This window comes from Maylandia zebra, linkage group LG17, assembly GCF_041146795.1.
Source record: "Maylandia zebra isolate NMK-2024a linkage group LG17, Mzebra_GT3a, whole genome shotgun sequence".
NCBI lineage: Eukaryota > Metazoa > Chordata > Actinopteri > Cichliformes > Cichlidae > Maylandia > Maylandia zebra.
In genome coordinates this window covers 29,931,500-29,952,568 of record NC_135183.1, presented here as the reverse complement: position 1 = coordinate 29,952,568, position 21,069 = coordinate 29,931,500, and the positions used below count along the sequence as shown (strand labels likewise).

The 21,069-nt window shown below is 38.5% G+C and overlaps 1 protein-coding gene across 2 annotated transcripts in view; it reads right to left on the bottom strand.

The window, feature by feature from the left end:
* Positions 1 to 1,575: 1,575 nt before the first annotated feature.
* cacna2d4a (calcium channel, voltage-dependent, alpha 2/delta subunit 4a) overlaps positions 1,576 to 21,069 on the bottom strand; it is a 99,390-nt gene continuing 79,896 nt past the window's right edge. For both annotated transcript variants that reach the window (XM_076875567.1, XM_076875568.1), the window contains exons 28-39: positions 18,387 to 18,448; positions 10,348 to 10,362; positions 9,842 to 9,886; positions 9,539 to 9,601; positions 8,230 to 8,300; positions 7,331 to 7,406; positions 7,192 to 7,244; positions 6,320 to 6,375; positions 5,522 to 5,642; positions 4,749 to 4,869; positions 4,305 to 4,382; positions 1,576 to 3,096 (exon numbers count right to left, since the gene is read on the bottom strand). In XM_076875567.1, the coding sequence (XP_076731682.1) occupies positions 3,004 to 3,096; positions 4,305 to 4,382; positions 4,749 to 4,869; positions 5,522 to 5,642; positions 6,320 to 6,375; positions 7,192 to 7,244; positions 7,331 to 7,406; positions 8,230 to 8,300; positions 9,539 to 9,601; positions 9,842 to 9,886; positions 10,348 to 10,362; positions 18,387 to 18,448 (854 nt within the window). In that variant the 3' untranslated portion in view covers positions 1,576 to 3,003. The remainder of the gene's footprint in view (positions 3,097 to 4,304; positions 4,383 to 4,748; positions 4,870 to 5,521; positions 5,643 to 6,319; positions 6,376 to 7,191; positions 7,245 to 7,330; positions 7,407 to 8,229; positions 8,301 to 9,538; positions 9,602 to 9,841; positions 9,887 to 10,347; positions 10,363 to 18,386; positions 18,449 to 21,069) is intronic.

Below are 21,069 nucleotides of genomic sequence, written 5' to 3'. Positions count from 1 at the left end.
GGCAACGAGCGCCCCCGCAGGTTAATTTCATTCATTACAACATCACCCGTGTAGACCACGGGAAAATCTGTTGCAGTCACCACTGACTGTGAAACAAAAGCCCACCGTGTTAAAAAAGCAAAACTTATCAAACAGTTTACATGTTTATACATCCTCTTGCTTTACTTATGATTTATAGCATGTGTGACATCAATTTTAATTATATGGCCCCCTTTTTTTTTAGCCTTGAGACGACGTCCCACAATTTACTTGCTTTTGAGGATATTCCCAAGTCTGGCTTTTACCCAATTTATATGAAGGGAAGACTTTCTATTACAATAAACTGCTTTTTGTTACAATGCTTTGGACATCAGGGAAAGTTAAAAGACATCAAAACCTCCAGGGCTTTGCAGAGTTTGAATGATGATGTAAACTACCACAAAGAAAATGACACACAGAGAAATACACTTCTGTCTTTTTTTTTTAGTTTCACACAGGAGAAAATATAATGTGAAGAGACACAGAATATGTGTGTTATAATTATGCCAATCTACCGTCACATCCTTACTGACAATACAGGAGATTATAAAGACTGTTGTGTGTGAGCACTAGGACAAACTCTTGCTTTTCTTTTAATCGCTACAGTATTTATTCAACAAGAGAGCTTGGAATATAATATATGTGGGGTATTCCCCCAGCATTGTTAATGTTTTCCACTTTGCACTAGACAAACACAGTCTTTGCCCCATATTTAGTTTGTTGGGATCTGATCACCAAAACTGCCAGGCTGTCGTATCAGAACCCCCGACTGGTATAGATTTCAGAGTGAAACTCGGAACATTGCATGACCATATTTGTTTGCAGTTTACTTGTTTAGGTATTTAAATAATATCAAACGAGCTGTGAAGCAAGAGGCTTGAATGCAGCAATTTTAGAACTTTTAATTGACAATTCACTAGAGAGAAAAAAATAAATAAAAATAATGCTAATATTGCATTGGTGGTCAGGAGGATGAATTAATCTTCCCTAAAACTGCCATGTGTCTACTGGTGGTATTTGAAACTGGTTCTTTTACACATCAAATTAAATATATTTTATTAGTATGAAGATGCAGTGATTAGCAGTGTCACTTGAAAGCAAGGAGCTTCCTCTTTTGTGCCTCCTGGTCCACTGGGGCCTTTCTATATAATGTTTTATGTTTTACATTTGCCATTCTGGATGCTCTGGGATCCCCCCACAGTACTCAGACGTGCATGCTTAACTGGGGGTTTTAAGTTGGGTGTGAGTGTAGATTTTCTTTGTTTTCTGTCTATCTGTGCTAGACCTGTGATGAATTGACAGGATTTTATGCGTTCAAACCAAAGAACTTCAAAGTACGAATGAGTACAAAGCTTTGACTATCACTGAAATTCCAGTTAGAGTAATTTCTTTTATATATATTACAAAAAAAGATTTCTCAGGTTGTCAGTAGACAGAACTGAAGGATTGAATCCAATTACCAATAAAGTCATAATTTTGATAACTGTCATCCATTTACCTTTATGTGGCCAAAATAAATTACTCAAGTTTTTGTTTTAAGCAGATAAACAACAAAACCCAAATTTATAATTTTATTTAGACAGTACAAATCAGGGCCATAGATGTGGCAATGTCAACCCGTGGAGAGTACAAACAAAATCAGGACAGCTAAATAATTAACTTTCAGAAACTTAATAAGATTAACTTATATGTGTGCTTTGAGAGGCAATTAAAAATGGGTGTAGAAAAGGCTACACAGACACTCAGAGCCAAAAATGCATTTAAGTGCTCAGCAAAAAGTGCAAAATATAAAACATACAGGCAAATATATACAAAAATATCATATGCAGTTAGTTTCATAGTGCTAATTGACACTGAGATTACATTTTTATTACTGTGACATTTTATTTTTAGTGACTGAGCTATAATAGCGAGCATTGCTATAAAAGTTACATTTTAAATGAAGAAAAAAAGCCTTAAAATATACCATATATATCATAAACCATATAAAAAAAAACTATAAATATTTCTTAATCGCAAAAACATTTGTATATTTTTTCAAAAATGTAAATCCTTGGTGCCAAATACATTGCAAATGCATGTATGCATTGTTTTAATGTGAAAAGTTAGATATTTCCTTTTTAGAGTGTGACGATCTTCAGCTCATTTATCATTTCAGCATTTACAGCCCATTAGCCAGACATACATAATTAGTTACGGTATGTACAGAGAGACAAAAGACAAAAAAAGGCAGACAGATATGTAAAAATAATAGTCACAGAAACATACATTTATAGGATGGAAATAAAAAGTGAAAACATAGTTCCCATAGACGCTGACAACTCCATTCTATTTTACTTTATTGCATATTAATTTTACACAATGAGTCCAATTGTGCCTGCTTGTCCATTATTATCGTGACTCATTAGCAACACAACAGTGTCTCCCTGTATCCCCCTACTGCAGCCCTCTTCACACTGGCTATTCTGCATTTATAAAAGTCTGCAGATAATGCATTAGATGTGTTTACTGGATGTATCCAACGCATATATAATATGCATGTGTGTGGATAAATACACAGCTCATTGGGATATGGGAATTGAACAATGCATGTTTTTCTCTTTTCACTTTTTCATGTTGTACCGTGTGAATCGTTACTTCTTATTCATTAACACCCATCACAGCTAGCCGTCACCCTTCAGTCCCTTTTTGTTCAGAGATACAATGTGGAGCATAAGAAAATAACAAATGAAAAAAGTATCCATGGCAACAACAGTACAGCAAGTTCTCTTTTTTGCAGCTTTTAGTTCAAATGTAATTCTCTGAAGTTAAACAGCAACTGCTCATAACATCCAAGGTCTTTAAAGAGAGATTGTGTCTGTCGCCTTTGTGAGCAAAATGTGCAGAATCTGTTCAGTAGTTTAAAAAAAAATCCACTCAAGGATTTCAGTTTTTGTCGTCTTCTCCTTTATATGATGAAGCATAAAAGAGCGAAGTTATCCGTCATCAGGAAACAACAGCAGCAAAAAGGAGACACATGAAGGAAACAGAGGTTGACGGAGATATAAAAGAGGCTCCTCCACAGTCATCGGCGTTCTCCTGCAGAGACAAAGCAGAAAATGATTTCACCTGGCGAGTCTTCAATTTGCTACCAAGCATTGACGAAAATGTGATGTATTCAAACAGAAAATCATTTTAGGGCCACAGAAGCAGTTGAGTAATACGAGAGAAGAATGCTGGTTTTATGCATGCATGTTTAAACACATGTACAACCCAATTTTCAAAAACACAAAGATGCTCTGAAAAGGTAAATTAAAACTAGTACAAAGACAAAATATTGAATATTGAATGAAATAAAGTAATGTGCAAAAGTCTTGAGTCAGGAAACTGGGAAGGCCTTTGCTTATGACCACTTAAAAAATTACAACAGTCTTCCTCCTTGGAAAAAAAATATAAAGAAATGAGTGATGGCTCAAATTATGTTTTATTTATTCAATTTTTTTTAACATAATATATGCTCATTTAGAATTTGAAGCCAGTAACGTGTTTCAAAAAGATCAAGCCAGACAACAAAAATACTAGAAAAGTTTTATAAGATCTCACAACTAATGAGGTCAATTAGTAACATGAATAGGTGTAAAAAGAGCATCCTAGAGACTTTTTCATCAGTAAAGACAGGGAGGATTGAACAGTCTGGGTGATTAACTTAAGAGCAATGTTTCATAATGTAAACTTGCAGAGAACTTGTGTTTTTTTCATATACAGTAACATATCTTTAAATAGATTCTGAAAAACTAGACAAAGCAGAAAACCAACACTGAATGCTCTTCAGGCTCTGCATCGAAAACACAGATTGTGTAGTCAAAATTGCTGCATGGAAGTGGGAACACTTCTGAAAACCTTCATCAGAGAACACACTTTGTAGCTGCATTTACAAAAAAAAAACCTGTAGTTTGCCCACAGTGAGAATCTGTCACCAAATAGAAGCATTTGGTGCACTGTAACAGAAAAAGATAACAAAAGAGGCTCCAAGCTGCAGAGCAGCTGAAACCCTACATCAACCAAAAATGGGAATTAATTTCTCTTTCAAAAGTGCAGCAGATCTCCTCAGTTCAAAACATTTACAGTGGTTGTCCCTACTTTGTTTTGTTTGTCTAGTTTTTTTTGCAGGCATCAACTTAAGAAGGAAAAACCGCTCAGCTTTGAGCTCAGTTTTTATAGTACTTATTATTGTAATATTTACGCTTTAACAGGGTTGTATGAATATACGTGTTTTTTGATGTGTCATGGTGTGGTAAAATGCTGACCTGTGCGTGATAAGAGTGGCAAGACTCGGGGCGTCTGCGAACCTTTTGAGACTTCATCCTGTCACACTTAACTGACGAGTTATGTACAGCGGGGTCAAGGAGCAGCAACAGAAGCATAGTATGGTTTTCCTGCACGCTCATTCAAATATTACCACTAAAGACATGCAGTATAAACATTTTAAAGATATGACATGGCAGGCTCACACCCGGAATCTAACTTAACAGTGCGGCTGGTTGAGTCAGTTAAAGAAACACAACAATTTAGGCCAGCATGCTTAATTAATACACATGTTAGAATAAAGAGTCTGTACTGTAGGTACTGTAGGTCTACAAAGTGTGCCCAGATTGACTCAGTGTATAGGCAGGGTGATGCTGCAGTTAGGTTAAAACAAGCAAACTTTATGTGAACATGATTCACGTGATCCATGAATATAAACATCACAGGATATATCTGACTTCCTCTGGCTCCAGGGTGATGGGTGGGTACTGTTTGGAGCAGTCACAGTCTGCTTGCACCACCAGCATCAACAGGTTGCTCTCTGGTATCTGCTGCACTACAAACATCCTGACATAAACAAAAAGGAAAAGTGTGAAATAGACAAAAACACAGAAAGACAACCTTCTATGTAACATAATGACACAAGCCAGGCAGTGCAGGATGGATAAAATAACATAATTATGATCATTATTCACACGTGATTATAATGTCATTATATTAACAGCATTACTCAAAAACTATCATGGAGAGTGTGGACCACGTGTAGCTGTGCTGTGTTATACCACCATTAGCCTCATGAGGGTGATCACACCCAGCCTATGGTGACAACCCAGTGATGCTTTCCTCTTTTTACTCTACCCCCCACCCCCCGACCCACCTCCTAGTGCTTTTCCATCTTTGTTTCTGTCACTCACCCCTCCCCAGTCCCTGTACTTTTTTCATTCACCTCTCCTAATACTTTCACTGCTTTCCAACGAGTCACTCTCCCTTCTCCGCTTCTCAGTCTTTCCATAACCCCACACACCATGATCTAAATCAGTTCCTTTCTACTTATTTCCCTCTTTCTGCCACTCTCGTATTAATACAAACTGCTCTCAGTATGCAAAGCAGAGCAAAGCCGTAGAAAATGGATTCTGGAGGAACAATTTAATATGACTGGTGTAGGGCTTAGAGAGGACTACACTGCTATTTCTGTGTGCATAAGTGTGTGTGCGCTTACTTCTGGCATCGTCCGCACTTAATAATGCTGTTGGTCTCTTTGACTGACGGCTCATAAACAAAGCTGGGGTACTCGGTGTCACACGGCTGCAGGATGTCCCCTTTTTTCTTATGAACTGAGGCTAATAGAGAGATAGACAGGGGTCATGTTTCGAGATGAGAATTATAACAGAGCTTGTGTGTTAAAGTGTATGCATGACATTTTGCTGGTGACTGACAGGCTGAGAGTCTGTGACAGGAAATCGAAGGTCTAACGTCTCAATTCTTCACGCATCAGCCTTTTATTGCTGCTTCTTGCGTAAGCCAAATAAACCTTAGCTTGCTGCGTATGAGAGGACTAAAACCAGAGAGAGCCATAATGGCTTGTCAAAATGTCTTATCTTGTTCTGAGCCATGTTTTTGTTTGACTTCTTTAGAATTGCATTAACTTCAGTACAAATTTATGCCTGACTCTTGTTTTGAGGGACTTACCAGATGTGTCTGCTCCCACTGAAACCCACTTATGTAACAGACACAGTAAATACTTTTCTTGGTCTGAAGTATAATATAAAATAATACAGCACACCTAAAAGAATGCTTGGCTGTATCAAAGGATGATGATAATAAGGACCATTTGATTGACAGGTTTAGTGATGATGAATGATATTTTTTTAAGAATTGGTTTATAAACCCAGCATTACAGTCATTCAGAGCTGCTCTGAGGGTTGTGTTAATTTACAAAATAGAGTTGACACACACGAGATACAAAGAAAGAGTGCTTAGCCTTAATTAGCCACATTTATTCCGAATGTGAGCTCACCGTCAGCAAAATGCTCCGTGTGCCAGAAGCCACAGATATTGAACTCCAGGAGAAATCTTACAAAAGAGAGAGAAAAGAGGAGAGTGGAAGTCAGTTAGGTGGCTATCATTATAGACTAAAGCAGACTGGAAGCATATTGCATGCAGCCTTCCAAAACTGGGCCAGGACCCAAACTTGTGTCATGGGAATAATAAAATGGGTCCTCAAGTTATTCATTGGTAGCTTTGGTGGTTGTTTTTTCCCCTCCTAACTGGATAAACAGCCTGCTCTTTTATTGAGGCTGTTAGATTTATCAAGTGACTTTATCCCTACCAAGTAAACATAGAAAAAATACTGAGGCTGACTTTCTTAACAGAAAATTGCTAAAATGTTACTTCAATTAGATTTAATAACTACAGTTGTGTATTGCTTTTTTATAATGTTGTGTGTAAAAACATTAGATAAAAACAATCTGATTTTTTTCCATCTGTTGATGCGGTTAACACTATCTCTGATTTTTGGACAGCGATCCAGGCAGCTGAGAGCTTATGTTAATCATTTTTAATTTGGAATTTAATTGTTTCTCTATTATATATTTATTTATTGTGCATCCATCTGTGTTTTAAATACTGTCCGCAAACTACTGCACAGAATTTAGTTATTTGACAATAAAGAATCTTTGAATAGATTTTCAGGTAAGTTTTTTTTTTTTTTTAATTTATGGTTTAACTTTGCTAGCAACATTTTAAATTTGGCAAAACTGGTGATGTTAATAAGTAACATAAGTGCACAAAATAGTGTACCTTTGTAGAGTAAATACTACATAGTATAGGATATCGGACAATGTAGCAAAAACTGCATAGCCAATCCAGGTTGCCCCTAGCAACACTTACAGTAGGAAGTTGGAGAGGAACCACTTGAGGGCTGAAGCCAAACCGTAGAACGGCTGAAGAGATAGATGGACAAATTCTATTTAACGGAGAACTGATTTTGGGAATATTTCTGTATAGGGAGAGACTTCACTGTACATACACTGAGAAGTGGACGTGCGCTGCTGACAGAGTGCGAGTTCATCTTACACATGGCCTGGTAGTCGAACAAGGATACCCTAAGGAAACATGAGCACACAAACAAGCACACAGTGTTGCTCCTTTGGCAGTATCGACCCACATTGATTCCCTGACCCCCCTCCAGACTACCACACATGTTTGGCTGAGCTTAACCTTTACAGAATCCCTGAAAGCTATTGTAACTTACAATGATCCCAACGCTAGAATTACTTTTCAGACAACTAATTTTTTTTGTTGTTTTTTTTGTACGCAGTCGTCAAACACAAGAACACATAAATACAGAAAATCACAGAGTGTAAATATGCTCACATTGCTACTAAAGATCATCCATGCTCAAAACTAGTTATGTAATATCCTGTGTCAAATGAAGCATGACGAAATCTTTTAGCTGTTTAAAAATAGCACATCACTCAGGAGATTTCAAACATAAAAGATGGGCAAAAACTAAGCATGAAGAAAAAAAACATCCCAAGCCCTCAAACTCAAAGGGGAGCAAAAAGGAAAGGCACGGACAGCTTAATCACAAACACCGAGCCAGACGGGCGCATGCAGAGAGCATAGGAGAGAGACTGTACCATTACACTGCTTGCATACTAATGCAGTGTTTAGGTATCTAAGAACCAAAAAACAAAAGGAAAACATTTGCAAACTGCCACCCTGATTAACATAATTACACAACTACAATTAAAACCTGATAGCAAAACAGCATGGGGCTGACACAATTGCAATTACGAGCCAGATATTCGTTCGGAGACACAGGACCCATGAAGTGGCACTTCACACAAAGTCAGAAAACCGCAGGTTCTCTCAGGATGGCCGTTCAACCAGTCAATCAGGCGAGGAATGACAACCAGGCATTACCTTTTGAACATGCCCATCCTGATCAATGTGGTCATCACTGAGCCATCAATCTCGCCAAAGAACCTTCCCGCCTAACAAGAAAGAGAGAAGAAAGAAGTCTAAAAAAATCAGTGTGGCAGAACATAAAAAACTCAAGTCCCAATAATCTGATAGAGGAAATATAAGTTCACTTCTGCGATCTCCTGTCCACTTTCACCTCTGTGCGAACTGCGTGGTCGAGCATTTAGTCACAATAAACTCCCAGTTACGAAAACCTTAGGCTGCTGTGTACAATGCAAAATGCAAAGACTGGCAATCTCTAATTGACTGAAAAAGACTAGCTGCTAAACTATTATCCTATTGAAAGCTATGCAGTGAACCTGAATTTGATCATAGCATTTTTCTAACATAACTATGTTTTCAATGGACATAAAATCTGGACTTCAGACAGGCCATTATACCCATAATAAGTGCTTAAGTCTAGATATATCATTTAGTGTTAATGGTGCTTTCACAGATGTGCAAGTTAACCATGTCTTGTGTAACAATAGTCCTAATATCAACATAGAGGCTAGCTTTTAAATTGTGTGCTGATAACAACTGAGATCGTCCCTCTTTTACTTAGTCCAAAAGATATATTGATCATGATTTCCAAGAGTTGTTAGACTACAGAGGCCTGGGAATTTGAGAGTCCTGCGCAGCATCTTAGCTGTTCCTACGCTTTTGGACAGAGATCTTGGATGTTGTTCCTGAGATCTGCTGGAGCCACTTGCCTATCTTGGGAATCCCTGCACCTAGTGCATTTGTGGATGCAGTGGTGGACTACATTCACTTCTTCTATAGAATAATTGGTTTTAAATGCTCGTTAGATGAAAAAAGGCATCAAAGATCACAATGTTGTGTTTTTATGTGTTTTGAAATTGTGCATAATTGTCTGCGGAGAAATGTTCCTTGCACCTCTGAATTGGTGTACTACATTACAGTACAGCACTACCTCTGACTCAGTTCACTGATTACAGTTATTATTGATAGTCACTGTGGGAAAAGGTTGATATTTGAAAATGTAAATATGTAAAAGTAAAAAAGAGGGTACACTGCCCCAGGATGTCACTGCTATTTGGTTAAAAAAAATTAAATATTTTTCTCTGTTGGGCTGGTTAATAGTGGTTAACAGGATGAGAAGACAGTTAAAAAACACATTAACCGTTTTCACCTTTTTTTTTTCTTTTAAGGTAATAAATATTGAAGAGTGGAAGGGCCCTCAAACAATCAAGTCAAAGACTAAGGAGCACTCCAGCCATATTCTGTGAGTGCATGTGTGAGAACTCACATCATTGCGCTGTTCAGAAATGAGGACAAAGCCATTATTGTCAATCACATAGCACTCGATATCCTGGTAAGAGACAGAGGAACCAATTACTTATGTAAGGAAACATCTGTGTCGAACATCACGAACACAGATAACACAGACACCTAAATAATTTATACCACGTATTCATGAAGTGTTCACCTTTGTAGTTTTGTATAGTAGCAAAAGATAATAAATCTTATATATTTATAATAATAATAATAATAATAATAATAATGATAATACACTTTATGGCAGTGTCATTCAAAAGCAAGATATACTCACTAAGCTGTCACAGCGAAGAGGACAAATCCCCTCCACATTTGAGCACTGACAGTAAAGAAATCACGACAGGAAAATGTGTGATTATTTCACCATAATCCAACGTTAGAGAGATTTTTTTTCTTTAATCAAATCGACATCTGAGCTTAGATTAGGGCATGTTTGTGTGAGTGACACATGCTCTGTCTGTGTTTGGCTGTGGGGGTGTTAGGCTTGAGAGTGCGACAGTGTCGACAAGTGCATGTGTATGTGAAAAAAAATGTGTCTGTGTTGGTGTGAAATTGTTAATTTCTGTGAGATATGGGCTGTCTACCTGTGATGGGATCTGAGTGGCTTGTTAGCAAGTTTGTGCATGTGTAATGTTAGCATGTCTCCGACTGTGTGGATGTGAATGTGTAATCTGTTTTAACTGAGGTGCGAAGCTGATTTCACAGAGCTTAGCAGGTGCTGAGGACGTTAAATTTGGTTCAGTAGGAAAAAAAAGTGTGCGAGAAATTATTCATACTTACATCTGTGTCATTTGGCTGGGAAGACACAACGATGGCAACAAAGAGAGTGGAAAGAAATGACAAGCATTACATTATATAGCAAGTGGGCTGATTGACTACTTCTGCTGCTGTGAGCTTGCTAACAAAAAAAAGACTACAGATTATTTTCTTGAACACACATTTCAAATTCCTTTTTAATGAGTTTTCGAGCAGGCTCGTAAAACTTCAGCAATTTTGGAAAATAGTGTACAATTAGATGCTTTCTCCTAAAAAAAACCCATCAGTTTGTGCTATAAGAAAACATTAAAAGGGATCTGTATCACTGCAATCAGACTATTTGTCATAATACAAAAGTTTTTAACCATAAGCAAAGTCTGAAACTTTCCTTCTGTTCTTTCGTCTGTGGACTGATGATGAACACCAACAGTTTTCCTGATGATCTTATGTTGTCTGCAGTATATGTGGCTCGGCGTCTATGGACAATGTGTCTTTGGATTCATGGTCAGGCTAAACAGAGCATGTCGAAATGTGAATGAGACCATCTATCATCCTTTTCAATCCCATTACAGCAAAGTGTCAGTCTTTTTCTCTGCTTCCCATCGTCGCCTCCTGAAATAAACTACAATTTGGTGGACTGACAGAAGTGACAATGCTTCTCCCCCACACACTACGGGTAAATGGCACAGCTTGATGAGGAGCAGCACTTACGAGAAAAGGAACTGTCTCTTTCTGCTAACTGAAGCAGATCATGAAAATATACAACCTTGCTAATGAGTCCCAGGAATCACGCTAATCAATGTAGATATGAAGCAAAACTGATCAAAACCACCATACAAATGTGGTGACAGTAGAAGAAAAAGACAGTCAAATCAATAAGAGTTATCTTCTTTGCAGCTTTAATTTGCTTGGCAAATTAAGTGGAAAACCGCCCATTAGTTTAACATGATTTGTGAGCATGACAGATATGCGCTTTCAGAAGGCATCCAAGGTGGAAAAGCTTAATCTGTAGGGAAGCATTAAATATGTTTATTACATTACATTCATCTGTGAGTGAAATTTCTAACATGCTCTTGAGACTCTTATTTTTTCAGCATCTACAACTCTGCTAAAACAAAACAAAACAAACAATCAATAATTGTTAATAATGCGTTGATCTTCTCTTTTTATTTTTCTAATTATTTACAGTTCACGTATCATATCTCATCTTCACAGTTGTCAGTCAATCAATGTCAGGAACTCAATTCATTTAGGCATTTATATATGGTGAAAAAGAGCTGCTGAAGTTTAAAATGAGCATCAGAATAGTGAAGAAAAGCAATTTAAATGACTTTGCATGTGGCATGGTGGATGGTGCCAAACAGGCTGGTCTGAGTAGTTCAGAAAATTCTGATGTACTCTGATTTCCCCACACAACCAACTCTAGGGCTGTCATGGTCCTGGGTCATTTGACCCAGTGTTTCCAGTTTTCCTGTGTTTTTTGTCATTTTCTATTATGATCGATGTATACGTTCTCTTTACTAGTCTTAAGTTTATTTCCAGAGTGCCTGGTTATCCTGTTTTGAGTTTCTTATGGTCCCTGTTTAGTTCCTTGATTATTTAGTAATTTCCCCTTGTGTCGTTGCCCTCTGTGTGTCTGTGTTTGTATGAGTTCTTGTGCCTTCTTTCCCCTCCTTGTTTTATTCCATCATGTTTCCCCAGCCAGTCATGTCTCTCTCTCCCTCGTGTTCCCTCGCTCCCTCTCGTCTGCCTCTCCTCCACTCCTGCATCATGTTCCTCTGTTTCCTGTCTTATTGTGCAGGTCTCGTGTTTCCATGTTCATTCCGTTCAGTCTTGCCTTCCCTGTCTTGCTATGGTTATTCGTGTCAGCTGTGTTCCCCGTGTGTTCTCATTTCTCGTTATCCTTCTGTGTATTTATGTTAGTGTCTCCCTCGGTTCTGTGTCGTGTGCTCCCTCATAGCTGCGTGTACCTCTCCGTGTTTCCCCAAGTGTATTTTTATTAGAATTTTCCCAGTTTAGTTTTGTATTGGTTTTCATCCAGCAATAAAGCTGTGTTCTTTTGAGTCTACGTTTTCATCTCCGTGAGTTTGCGTTTGGGTCCTATTCCTGCCTGCACACAGCTGGTTTATGACAAGGGCTTAAAGAGAGTGGCACAAAAAGTGAAACTGTTCAGGGAGTGGCATCTCTCTGGATGAAAAGAACTTGCTGATGTTAGAGGTCAGAGGAGAATGGTCACAATGCTTTAAGTCGATAGGAAGGCAATAGTACCTCCAATAACCGCTGCTATTAAAAAAAAAAAAAGTATGTAGAAGAGTATCTCTGAATGCACAACACATTCAACCCTAAACCAACTAGGCCACAGCAGCAGAAAACCACACTGGGTGCCACTCCTTTTACCTAAGAACAAGAACATTGCTTCATCTCAATTTCTGCTGCGACATTCAGATGGTAGGGTCGGATTTTGATGAAAACAACATGAAACAATGGGTCCATCCTGACATGTATCAATGGTTCAGCTGGGTAGTGTTGGAATGGTCGTACACTAGGGGTATATACACCCCTTTGTACCATCATCTTTTGCCTTGTCTTTATGACTACAATGTGCCCATGTTCTAATGGCTGAAAGCAGCTATTAAGATGTCCCAAATGTCAAATCATTTCAAACTGTTTTCTTGAACATGGCAATGGTTTCACTGTACTCAGGTGGTCTCCACAGTGACTGAACCTCAGTCCAGTAGAGCAGCTTTGGGATGTAGTGGGAAAAGACTCTTATTATAGATGTTCATGTGACAAACCTGCAGTAATTATGTGATGTTATATAATATCAATGCCGACTAAAATCTCTTAGGAATGTTTCCAGCACTTTGTTGAATGTGTGCCTTGATAAATCAACACATCCATTTCTAAATGGAAAAGGGCACCCAACCTGAGAGTTCCCTGAGAGCATCTATGTTTATCACTAGTGCTTCCTGTTTCCTGTCCTACGCCAAATAAGAAAGAAAAAAAAGTGGATTTCCATAAATTTTCTGTAGCTGACTCCAAATCAGAGGTAATTAGTAGAACTGCCCACAGTCGCCACAGCAAAAGCAGCATCATTAGTCTCTGGTCTAGTCTGGGTATCTTATCTAATAATGCTCAAAACGTGTGTGTGTGTGTGTGTGTGTGTGTGTGTGTGTGTGTGTGTGTGTGTGTGTGTGTGTTTTACTAAGATTATGAAAAGTGGTGTATTTCTGGAATGAGACAGCAAGCCAAGACAAGATAATTTCTTTCTTCTGCAGGCTGCAGAAAAGGTCATCCATGCTTTTATCGCTATCAGACTAGACTGCTGCAGTTCACTTTACTCAGATCTCAGCATTCAAAACATCAGAAGACTGCAGTTGATTTAAAATGCTGCTACCAGACTTTTGAGGTACTAAGAGAAGTGACCACATTACCCCAACTGCCCTTCACTGGCTACCAGTGAGTTTTAGAATTGCTTTTGAGATTTTACTACTTGTTTTTAAAGCCTTAAATGCTGTAGCTCCTGTCCATGTCTCTTATGTGATAACTCCTGTGCACACCTGCTGCTTGAGATATTCTGGCAGGACTACAGTAATGGTTCCTAATTTGTGGTGCGTCACCAAGAGTGACCGGGACTTTACTTCCCGCCCCCTCAGCTGTGGAACCTGAAGATCTGAGGAATGCTAACTTTGTATCCTCTTTCAGATCTCCTTTTAAAAACGTCCTTTTTTAATGTCCATATCTTAAACGATGATGTTTTTTCAGATTCACTTAAAATATATTCTCGTTTTTTTTCTCAGTAAAATGTTGTACTGTTTTATTACATTAATTTCATTTTTTATAATCGGGGTCCACATAAGTGGTCCACAGGTGCTTATTCGCTGTCAAAATAAAAGACGTGCACCAGATAAGAAGTTGCAACGCGCGTTTGCGTACATATAAAAGGCATAGTTTTTGTCTGCTAGAGTAGGATTTTCACGGCATATTCTGCACCAGAATATAAGTAATTGCTTAAAGGAGCTTGCTTCTTCGACATCTTTAAGAGTTCTAAACAAATGTCTGTCCTCAAGAAAATCTTATGTACCCAAACGCGCGTTGCAACTTCTTATCTGGTGTACGTCTTTTATTTTGACAGCGAATGCGCACCTGCGGACCACTTATTTGCACCCCTGCATATAATTTCACGGTTATTGAGTAGTGTGATCACAAACACAGAAATAGAATGTAAGTACATAGTTAAAAACAGAGGAAGAGAAACACAGGAGTGTTCTCTATGAGATAAATAGGATGCCAAGGTGTGAATAGCACAAAATCTATCATCTTTTGATTCCCATTACTGTCGCCTCAGAACCCCTCACTAATCATGAATTGCTGTCAGACAAAATATAGCAGCAGTCGGCTGTGAGAGACACATGGAGCCTTATATTATAGGGTTTGCATTGTATTTTTTAATATCATGTATTTTTATGAAAGTCTGTTTTTCAGATTTAATCATTGTAGATATTATAATCTGTCAGCGGAGCAAAGCAATGAGACATATATTACTAGTCATATTTAATCCTTCATTTTTACACTTTCTGTTTCCTGTATTTGCATTTTTCACTGTATCTAACACACACATGACTTTTAAATTCCATGGATGTTATGAGCACAGTAGAGTTTTGTAAAAGGAGCTTCCTATTATGATCCTGACAGACTTCAAAAGGATCTTAGCTCTTGCTTTCTTTTTTCCCTAACTATGAAACTCATTTACTAATACATCAGGTTTTAAGATAGACAAGCTCCCACTGTAAGCCACAAAAGGGTGACCCTCACTCATGTGGCTTCTATTGACATGATAATTGTGCACAGTTTCTTGCCTTAATCATTTCTCAAAAACACAAAGCTAAAGCAAATTTTAATCAGTAATTAAGGCAATCCAATTATTAGTTGCCTTTACTTCATATACTGTATGTCTCTCGGAGTAAGCTAATGGTGAAGAAGTGTACAAATGAGAGGGAAAGCAATATAGTTTCTCTTAACACTGACTGTCTGTGCCCCAACACAGAGGATAAATATGACAACCCATTGGTAGCAGTATTTTTAGATAGATAAATAGGTTATAGCTGCCATGTGACTGATTATCTTTCCTGCTGAGACTAAGTCTTTCATTTAGGATTTACAGCAGGTACAGTATCTCCACCCCTCAGGGAGAGTACTTAAAATAGACTATAGAGAAGATTTCATGCACGTTTGCATGGATGGACATGCATAAACATACACAGAAAAAACAAGCCTATAGTGTAAGTACACACACACACAGACGCACAGACACAAACTCTCTAAAATAAAGATCTAGTACATGGCAGCAAGACAAGATGATTATGTAAACTACTTATGGGGGAAAAGAGAGGTTAGAGGAAAGGAGACAGCATGGGAGATAAGAAAGGAATGGATGTAAGAAAAGGGGCACTGCTGATAAGAAATGAAGTGTGGAAAAGTAAGGAGGAAAAAAGAAAAAATACAGATTTAGGAATGACAGTATCAAGTATTCACACAGTAAACAGGAATGACTTTGTGTAAATGCATCATAAATCTAGTGGATAACAACTCTGCTGCACATAATGCTAATGAGTTCATAGCTGATGGATATGGACATAACAACGCACTTGCACACAGATGGCCATGCATATGGTGTCTGCCCAGCACACACACATTACCATTAATAAGCACATATACAGATATAGAATAATATTTTCTTCAATCTTTTCTTCAAAATCCCACCATCACGACACCACAGACACAGAAACACGTGCACACATACACACTCAAAAACCTGGGTCCTGCTGTATTCGGCGATGGAAGCTATCCATCACTTAATGGCTAGCCAGATGCCTTAATGCTTTTTTAACTGCTGTCATTTACAGCCGTGGGACACGACGAGGCCAAGGGCCAAGATATCAAACACCTGCTGCAGGAAGTGTTAGGCCAAATTAAAAAAAAAAGTTTTCCCTAAATAAAATATTTTTCTGAAGGTGTGGAAGAACTCAAAAGGATACTAACCATGCAGCAGAACTACAGGGTGGGCTGTACAAAAGAAAAAGGTGGCACCTAAGGCAGGAGAGATGGTAGGACACACCCACACAGGCAACTTCAGGAGGAGGCCCTGCTAGGCCATAACATTCATATCAGTAATGCTCAACATAATGTGACGAGGAAGCAAGCAATTGACTAACCAAAATAACACAGTACAAGCTTAAGTTCTATACACTTGGTTGTCCCTGGAAACAGCATGGCAGCAGCATACTGCTGAAGAAGAATCAGAGTGAACATAAGATGTAAGAGTGAACTTTTCTTCTAGAAATTGCTGGGGAAAGTGTTTGTTTTGGAAGTTGGGGGCACATAGTCTCTAGAAAAATCAGCTCAGGTGGGGCTCGGGATCTATCCAGAGAAGGGCTGTTTTATTATAAACAAGTCTGTCAGATAAACCTATGTGGAACATCTGAACTGTAAGATGCAGAAAACAAGCAGAAACTACAAAGAAAGGTTATCTCTGATGTTAGCAGAGCTCTGTTTGTTTGCTAACAATCGTAGGTGCTAAGCGTTTGTGGACAGGACTCAGTGAAAATCTATAGGACACAGTTCTGGCAAAGCGCTGACAGTTTGAAACAATCGACCTATATCAATCAGCTGTTCTGATAATGTCTCCCTCTGGCAAATGAAATAAATAAATGCTCCAGGTGGCAACAACCACAGGTATGTGAGGTACAAAATAAGATGCATTTTCAGTATTGGATAATAGTGTAGTTTGCAGGTGACTGTTAAATGTTGGTTGTGTTGGTGTCTATGTCAGCCCCATGACTCCCAGACTGGCACCCAACTGGAGCTTTGCCCAGTGTCATTCGGGCTCCAGCCCCTCAGCGACCTTAAGTTGGATAAGCGGTTAAGAAAGTGGATGAATGAATTCAAGTCTTTGTAACAGCCTGAAAAAGATGACCTTTCACTTTTCAAACAAATTTGGACATAAAGGGATGCTTTATAAAGGCAATGAATAGCTGACCAGATTTAGCCCAGGAAATAACACACTTGGATGTCCCTGCGTCACTCAATCCAGTGCTGATTCTAAAAATCTCTCTTTAGCACACAAGATATGCAATGAAAACAACTCTAATGATGGCATTTATTCTTCCACTCCTATGTTTTAGGCAGGGTTAGCGCTCCTTTAATATTGGTAACAGTGATACAGAACACATTACATTAAGCTTTGGATGAAACAAAGTTTGAATGCTGTAATTACCAACTAATGGAGCAGAAAATGAACCTATAATCACAGGTTAAACTCCTGGAACAGACAGTGTATTCATTACCAACCACGTTTCATGCAGAATATTGATCAGGTTTATATTCACTCACTGCATTTCTCAAACTGGAAAAGCAGCTTAGGATGCAAAGTCCTGATAGGTAAAAAATACTCAGAAATTGCTGCGCTCTTTTCATCTCATTGTAAAACAAAGCTTTCACGACAGCGCTCAGCTAAAATTGAAATTGAAATCTGACAAAATACAAATCTTCTTTTGGATTGCACCAGAAATGGAAAAATGTGCATGCAAAGATATTCACAGTGTTCAACCCAAAGGAAATAAAGTAGGGGATATTGTTTGGAGGAGAGGAATGGAGTTATTATTTACAAGCTGAAGTATGTGCTGTTTTTTCTAAAAGCATCTTCAGTCTTTTACTGGGGGAAAAAAAACAAAGAGAAATAATAAATCTAATAAGGAAAAAAAAAGAACCAATACTACAGTAATTACAGGGCTTAATTTTCAAACACTACACACTTATATAAGAACTCATAGCACAGTTTTTCACTGAATAATAGAGCTGTGAAAGAATAAAGTTAATAACAGTCAGCGATGTAGCTACAAGTCAGTTTTATTTAAGAGTGCGTCCAAAACTGTCTTGTTCTCTATTCTAACATTCTATTTTTTTTTAGTAAATCTCAGTAACTTCATCTTTCAGCACTTTTACAAAGACTATAAAAAGTTTTATGGAGAGATCTTGCTCTAACAGACACTCTGTGGACCTACCTGCGCTGCAATGCCCCAAAATTTGGATTCAATCACCTCCAGAGTCATCTGGACCCCGATGGCTGTGAGAGAGATAGAAAGTGAGACATCAATCAGGTGCAATAAAACGTCTAATATAACACTGACTGGATAAATAATGCTGCAATCACTTCTCTCCGATATGAAGACGGTTTGAAAAAGCAATATTATGATTAAGTAGGGTGATAACAGTTTTATAAGTGGTAGCGGTAACAAAATATCAAGTGAGGCTAGTAGCAACATATAACTTGTATTAGTGATGCTCAAAGACGGCAGTGCTGCGGTAATATTTTCAGTAAGCAGTGATTGCTTCAGCAGCAATAACAGCTCCGTTAGTGGAAAAGGGAGGGGAAACTTTAGTTCCAGCACTTAGGAATAAAGAAAATTAATGAGCCGATTAATGTCTCAGTGAGAGACGACCATCTCTCAGCTCTGAGGCTGGAGGAGTAAAAGAGGACCTTCTGTACAGATCAGCTCTGCCTTCAGAGCTCAACTTATGAAAATCCTTTTACATTAAATGGCCTTCTGAGGCATGTGAACCTCCTATTCTTAGACATCGTGAATGTTTATGTGAGCGCACACGTGTGTGTCTCCGGCCTCTCTCTACAACACAGCACTCACAGCCAGAAAACATTAAACCTAGAATTAGTGCGTATCACTCACGCACTTACACACACACACGGCGGCAAAGTGATTGCTTCTGTCAGCTCAGGGCTGTATGTCTGTCAGCATTTCAGTTAATGCAAAAAGGAACTGTAATTGCATAAGTCCCCAGTGCGCACATACTGTATACACCGACACACATGCAACAAACACACACTCTGCGAGGGAAGATATGGCACTTCATATTAGCATCAAAGACTCAGCGTTTTTCTCCCGGCGAGCTCAGTACAGCTACTTAGGGAAAGCCTTTGCAATGCTCACAATACACAAAACAGATAAACACACACACATGCCTGCACACACACCCCTCCTTACAGAGCCACTGTAGGTACGCGTATTGTAAAGTATGTCAGCATATAACAATAATGCCAAAAAATCAATTAATCATTATTTCTGGGAAAGTGGCCCAGAAAATGTTTTATTTGTTTCTAGGCCACATTCCTGGAAATATTATAAAAGACAAGAAAAAATAAATGCTGTCCTCAGTGGTAGCTGTGGCCCTGTACAAACCAAATACTGCATTTTACACATTTGTATGCATTTGTCTCTCTTCCAGGTAGCCATTGTTTCCCCTCTCTACCATCAGAACTTTAATTAGCATGAAATTAGCGTGAGTTGTGTAATCAGTCAGCGTGAGCATCATGGATGAATTAGCTTCTGTCCGAGCTGCACTGCTGTTCTGCCACGTGGATGTCTCAACCTGGAAGGGCAGATGTGGTCAGCGAACTGAACATATTTCTTTCAATTTTGCTTGTTAAATGCAAATTATGGGATGAATTACAGATGCCCGAGGACCTATGTGTTCTCGTCGAGATCAGGATGTTATGAGGATAATGCTCCGATGTGTTCTGTCCTCAGGTGTGCGTTTTTGTGACTGGAAATGTGCTGGGTTTTGTCCAATCTCTTGAAAATCAAGCGTGATGCAGAGTCCCGGCTGTAATCAGCCTGTAATCAGTCAGGTAGACACTAAAAAAATACTAAGCTGATTGGGGAGCTGTTTAAAAAAATATCGGGTAAGTTAAAAAATATTCATAGGTGTTAAAATCTACAGACTAACATAAGTGTGATCTGCTGTGTTTTCTCCTTTGAAGAAAAACTGCCAGAAACTGTCCATTCTCATATCGCCTCTCCCTGCTGGCGCTAGTGACCTTGAAGTGTCTACCTCCACAATAATCTCAGATAAAGTGTTGTAAGGCAATAATAGAGGGCAGCAGTAATCTGCCTTTTGCCTTTCTGAGTTGGAGGCTGATAGGCTAAATCTAATTAAAATCACAACACTGATCCGTGTGTGTGAGTTTCTGAGTGTAAGCGGGAATGGTTGTGTTTTTCACAATGTGTGTGCACAACTTGCAAGTATTCAACACTTGATGTGTGTTTGATTTGCATACAATTGTGTACACAAGGATATGCATGACCCTGCATGGATGGAAGAGAAAATGTGTGCGCGCGCGTGATTGAGTGTGTGGAAGCATATCCTGCACACTCACAAAGTGTGAGGTGCAATTAGCGCAAGCTGCCAATCACTGCGCAGTACACTTCAAACAGGAAATTAATTAATGAAGAAATAAATAAAAAATTTAAGCAACCAAGAGCTGGAGTTAATTGGTTATTATACTGGCGAGACAGAGTCATGAGAGATGGAGGGAGGTGAACTGTGAATGACTGGTAAAAAGACTGAGCAAGAAGGAAAACAGGCCAGAAAAAAGGCCTGAATTTACAAGCATCTATTTTATCTCTGAAACATTTATAAAGTACTAGAATTAAGTTTTTATTTGCCTAATGTGACTCATTTTATTGCAATGCAGATAAATGATTGATCTTTGTAAATTTGATGCATATAAACACACAATAAACATAAAAAAACAAGATAATGAAGGTTGCCTCCTATTCAAAACAGAAAGTTTTTTTTTGTGCAAGCAGCTTATTATAATCCATCAGTATTATTAGGTAATCACTGATCACATGTTAGTCTGAGACAGCATCTGTTATTTCACCGAATGAC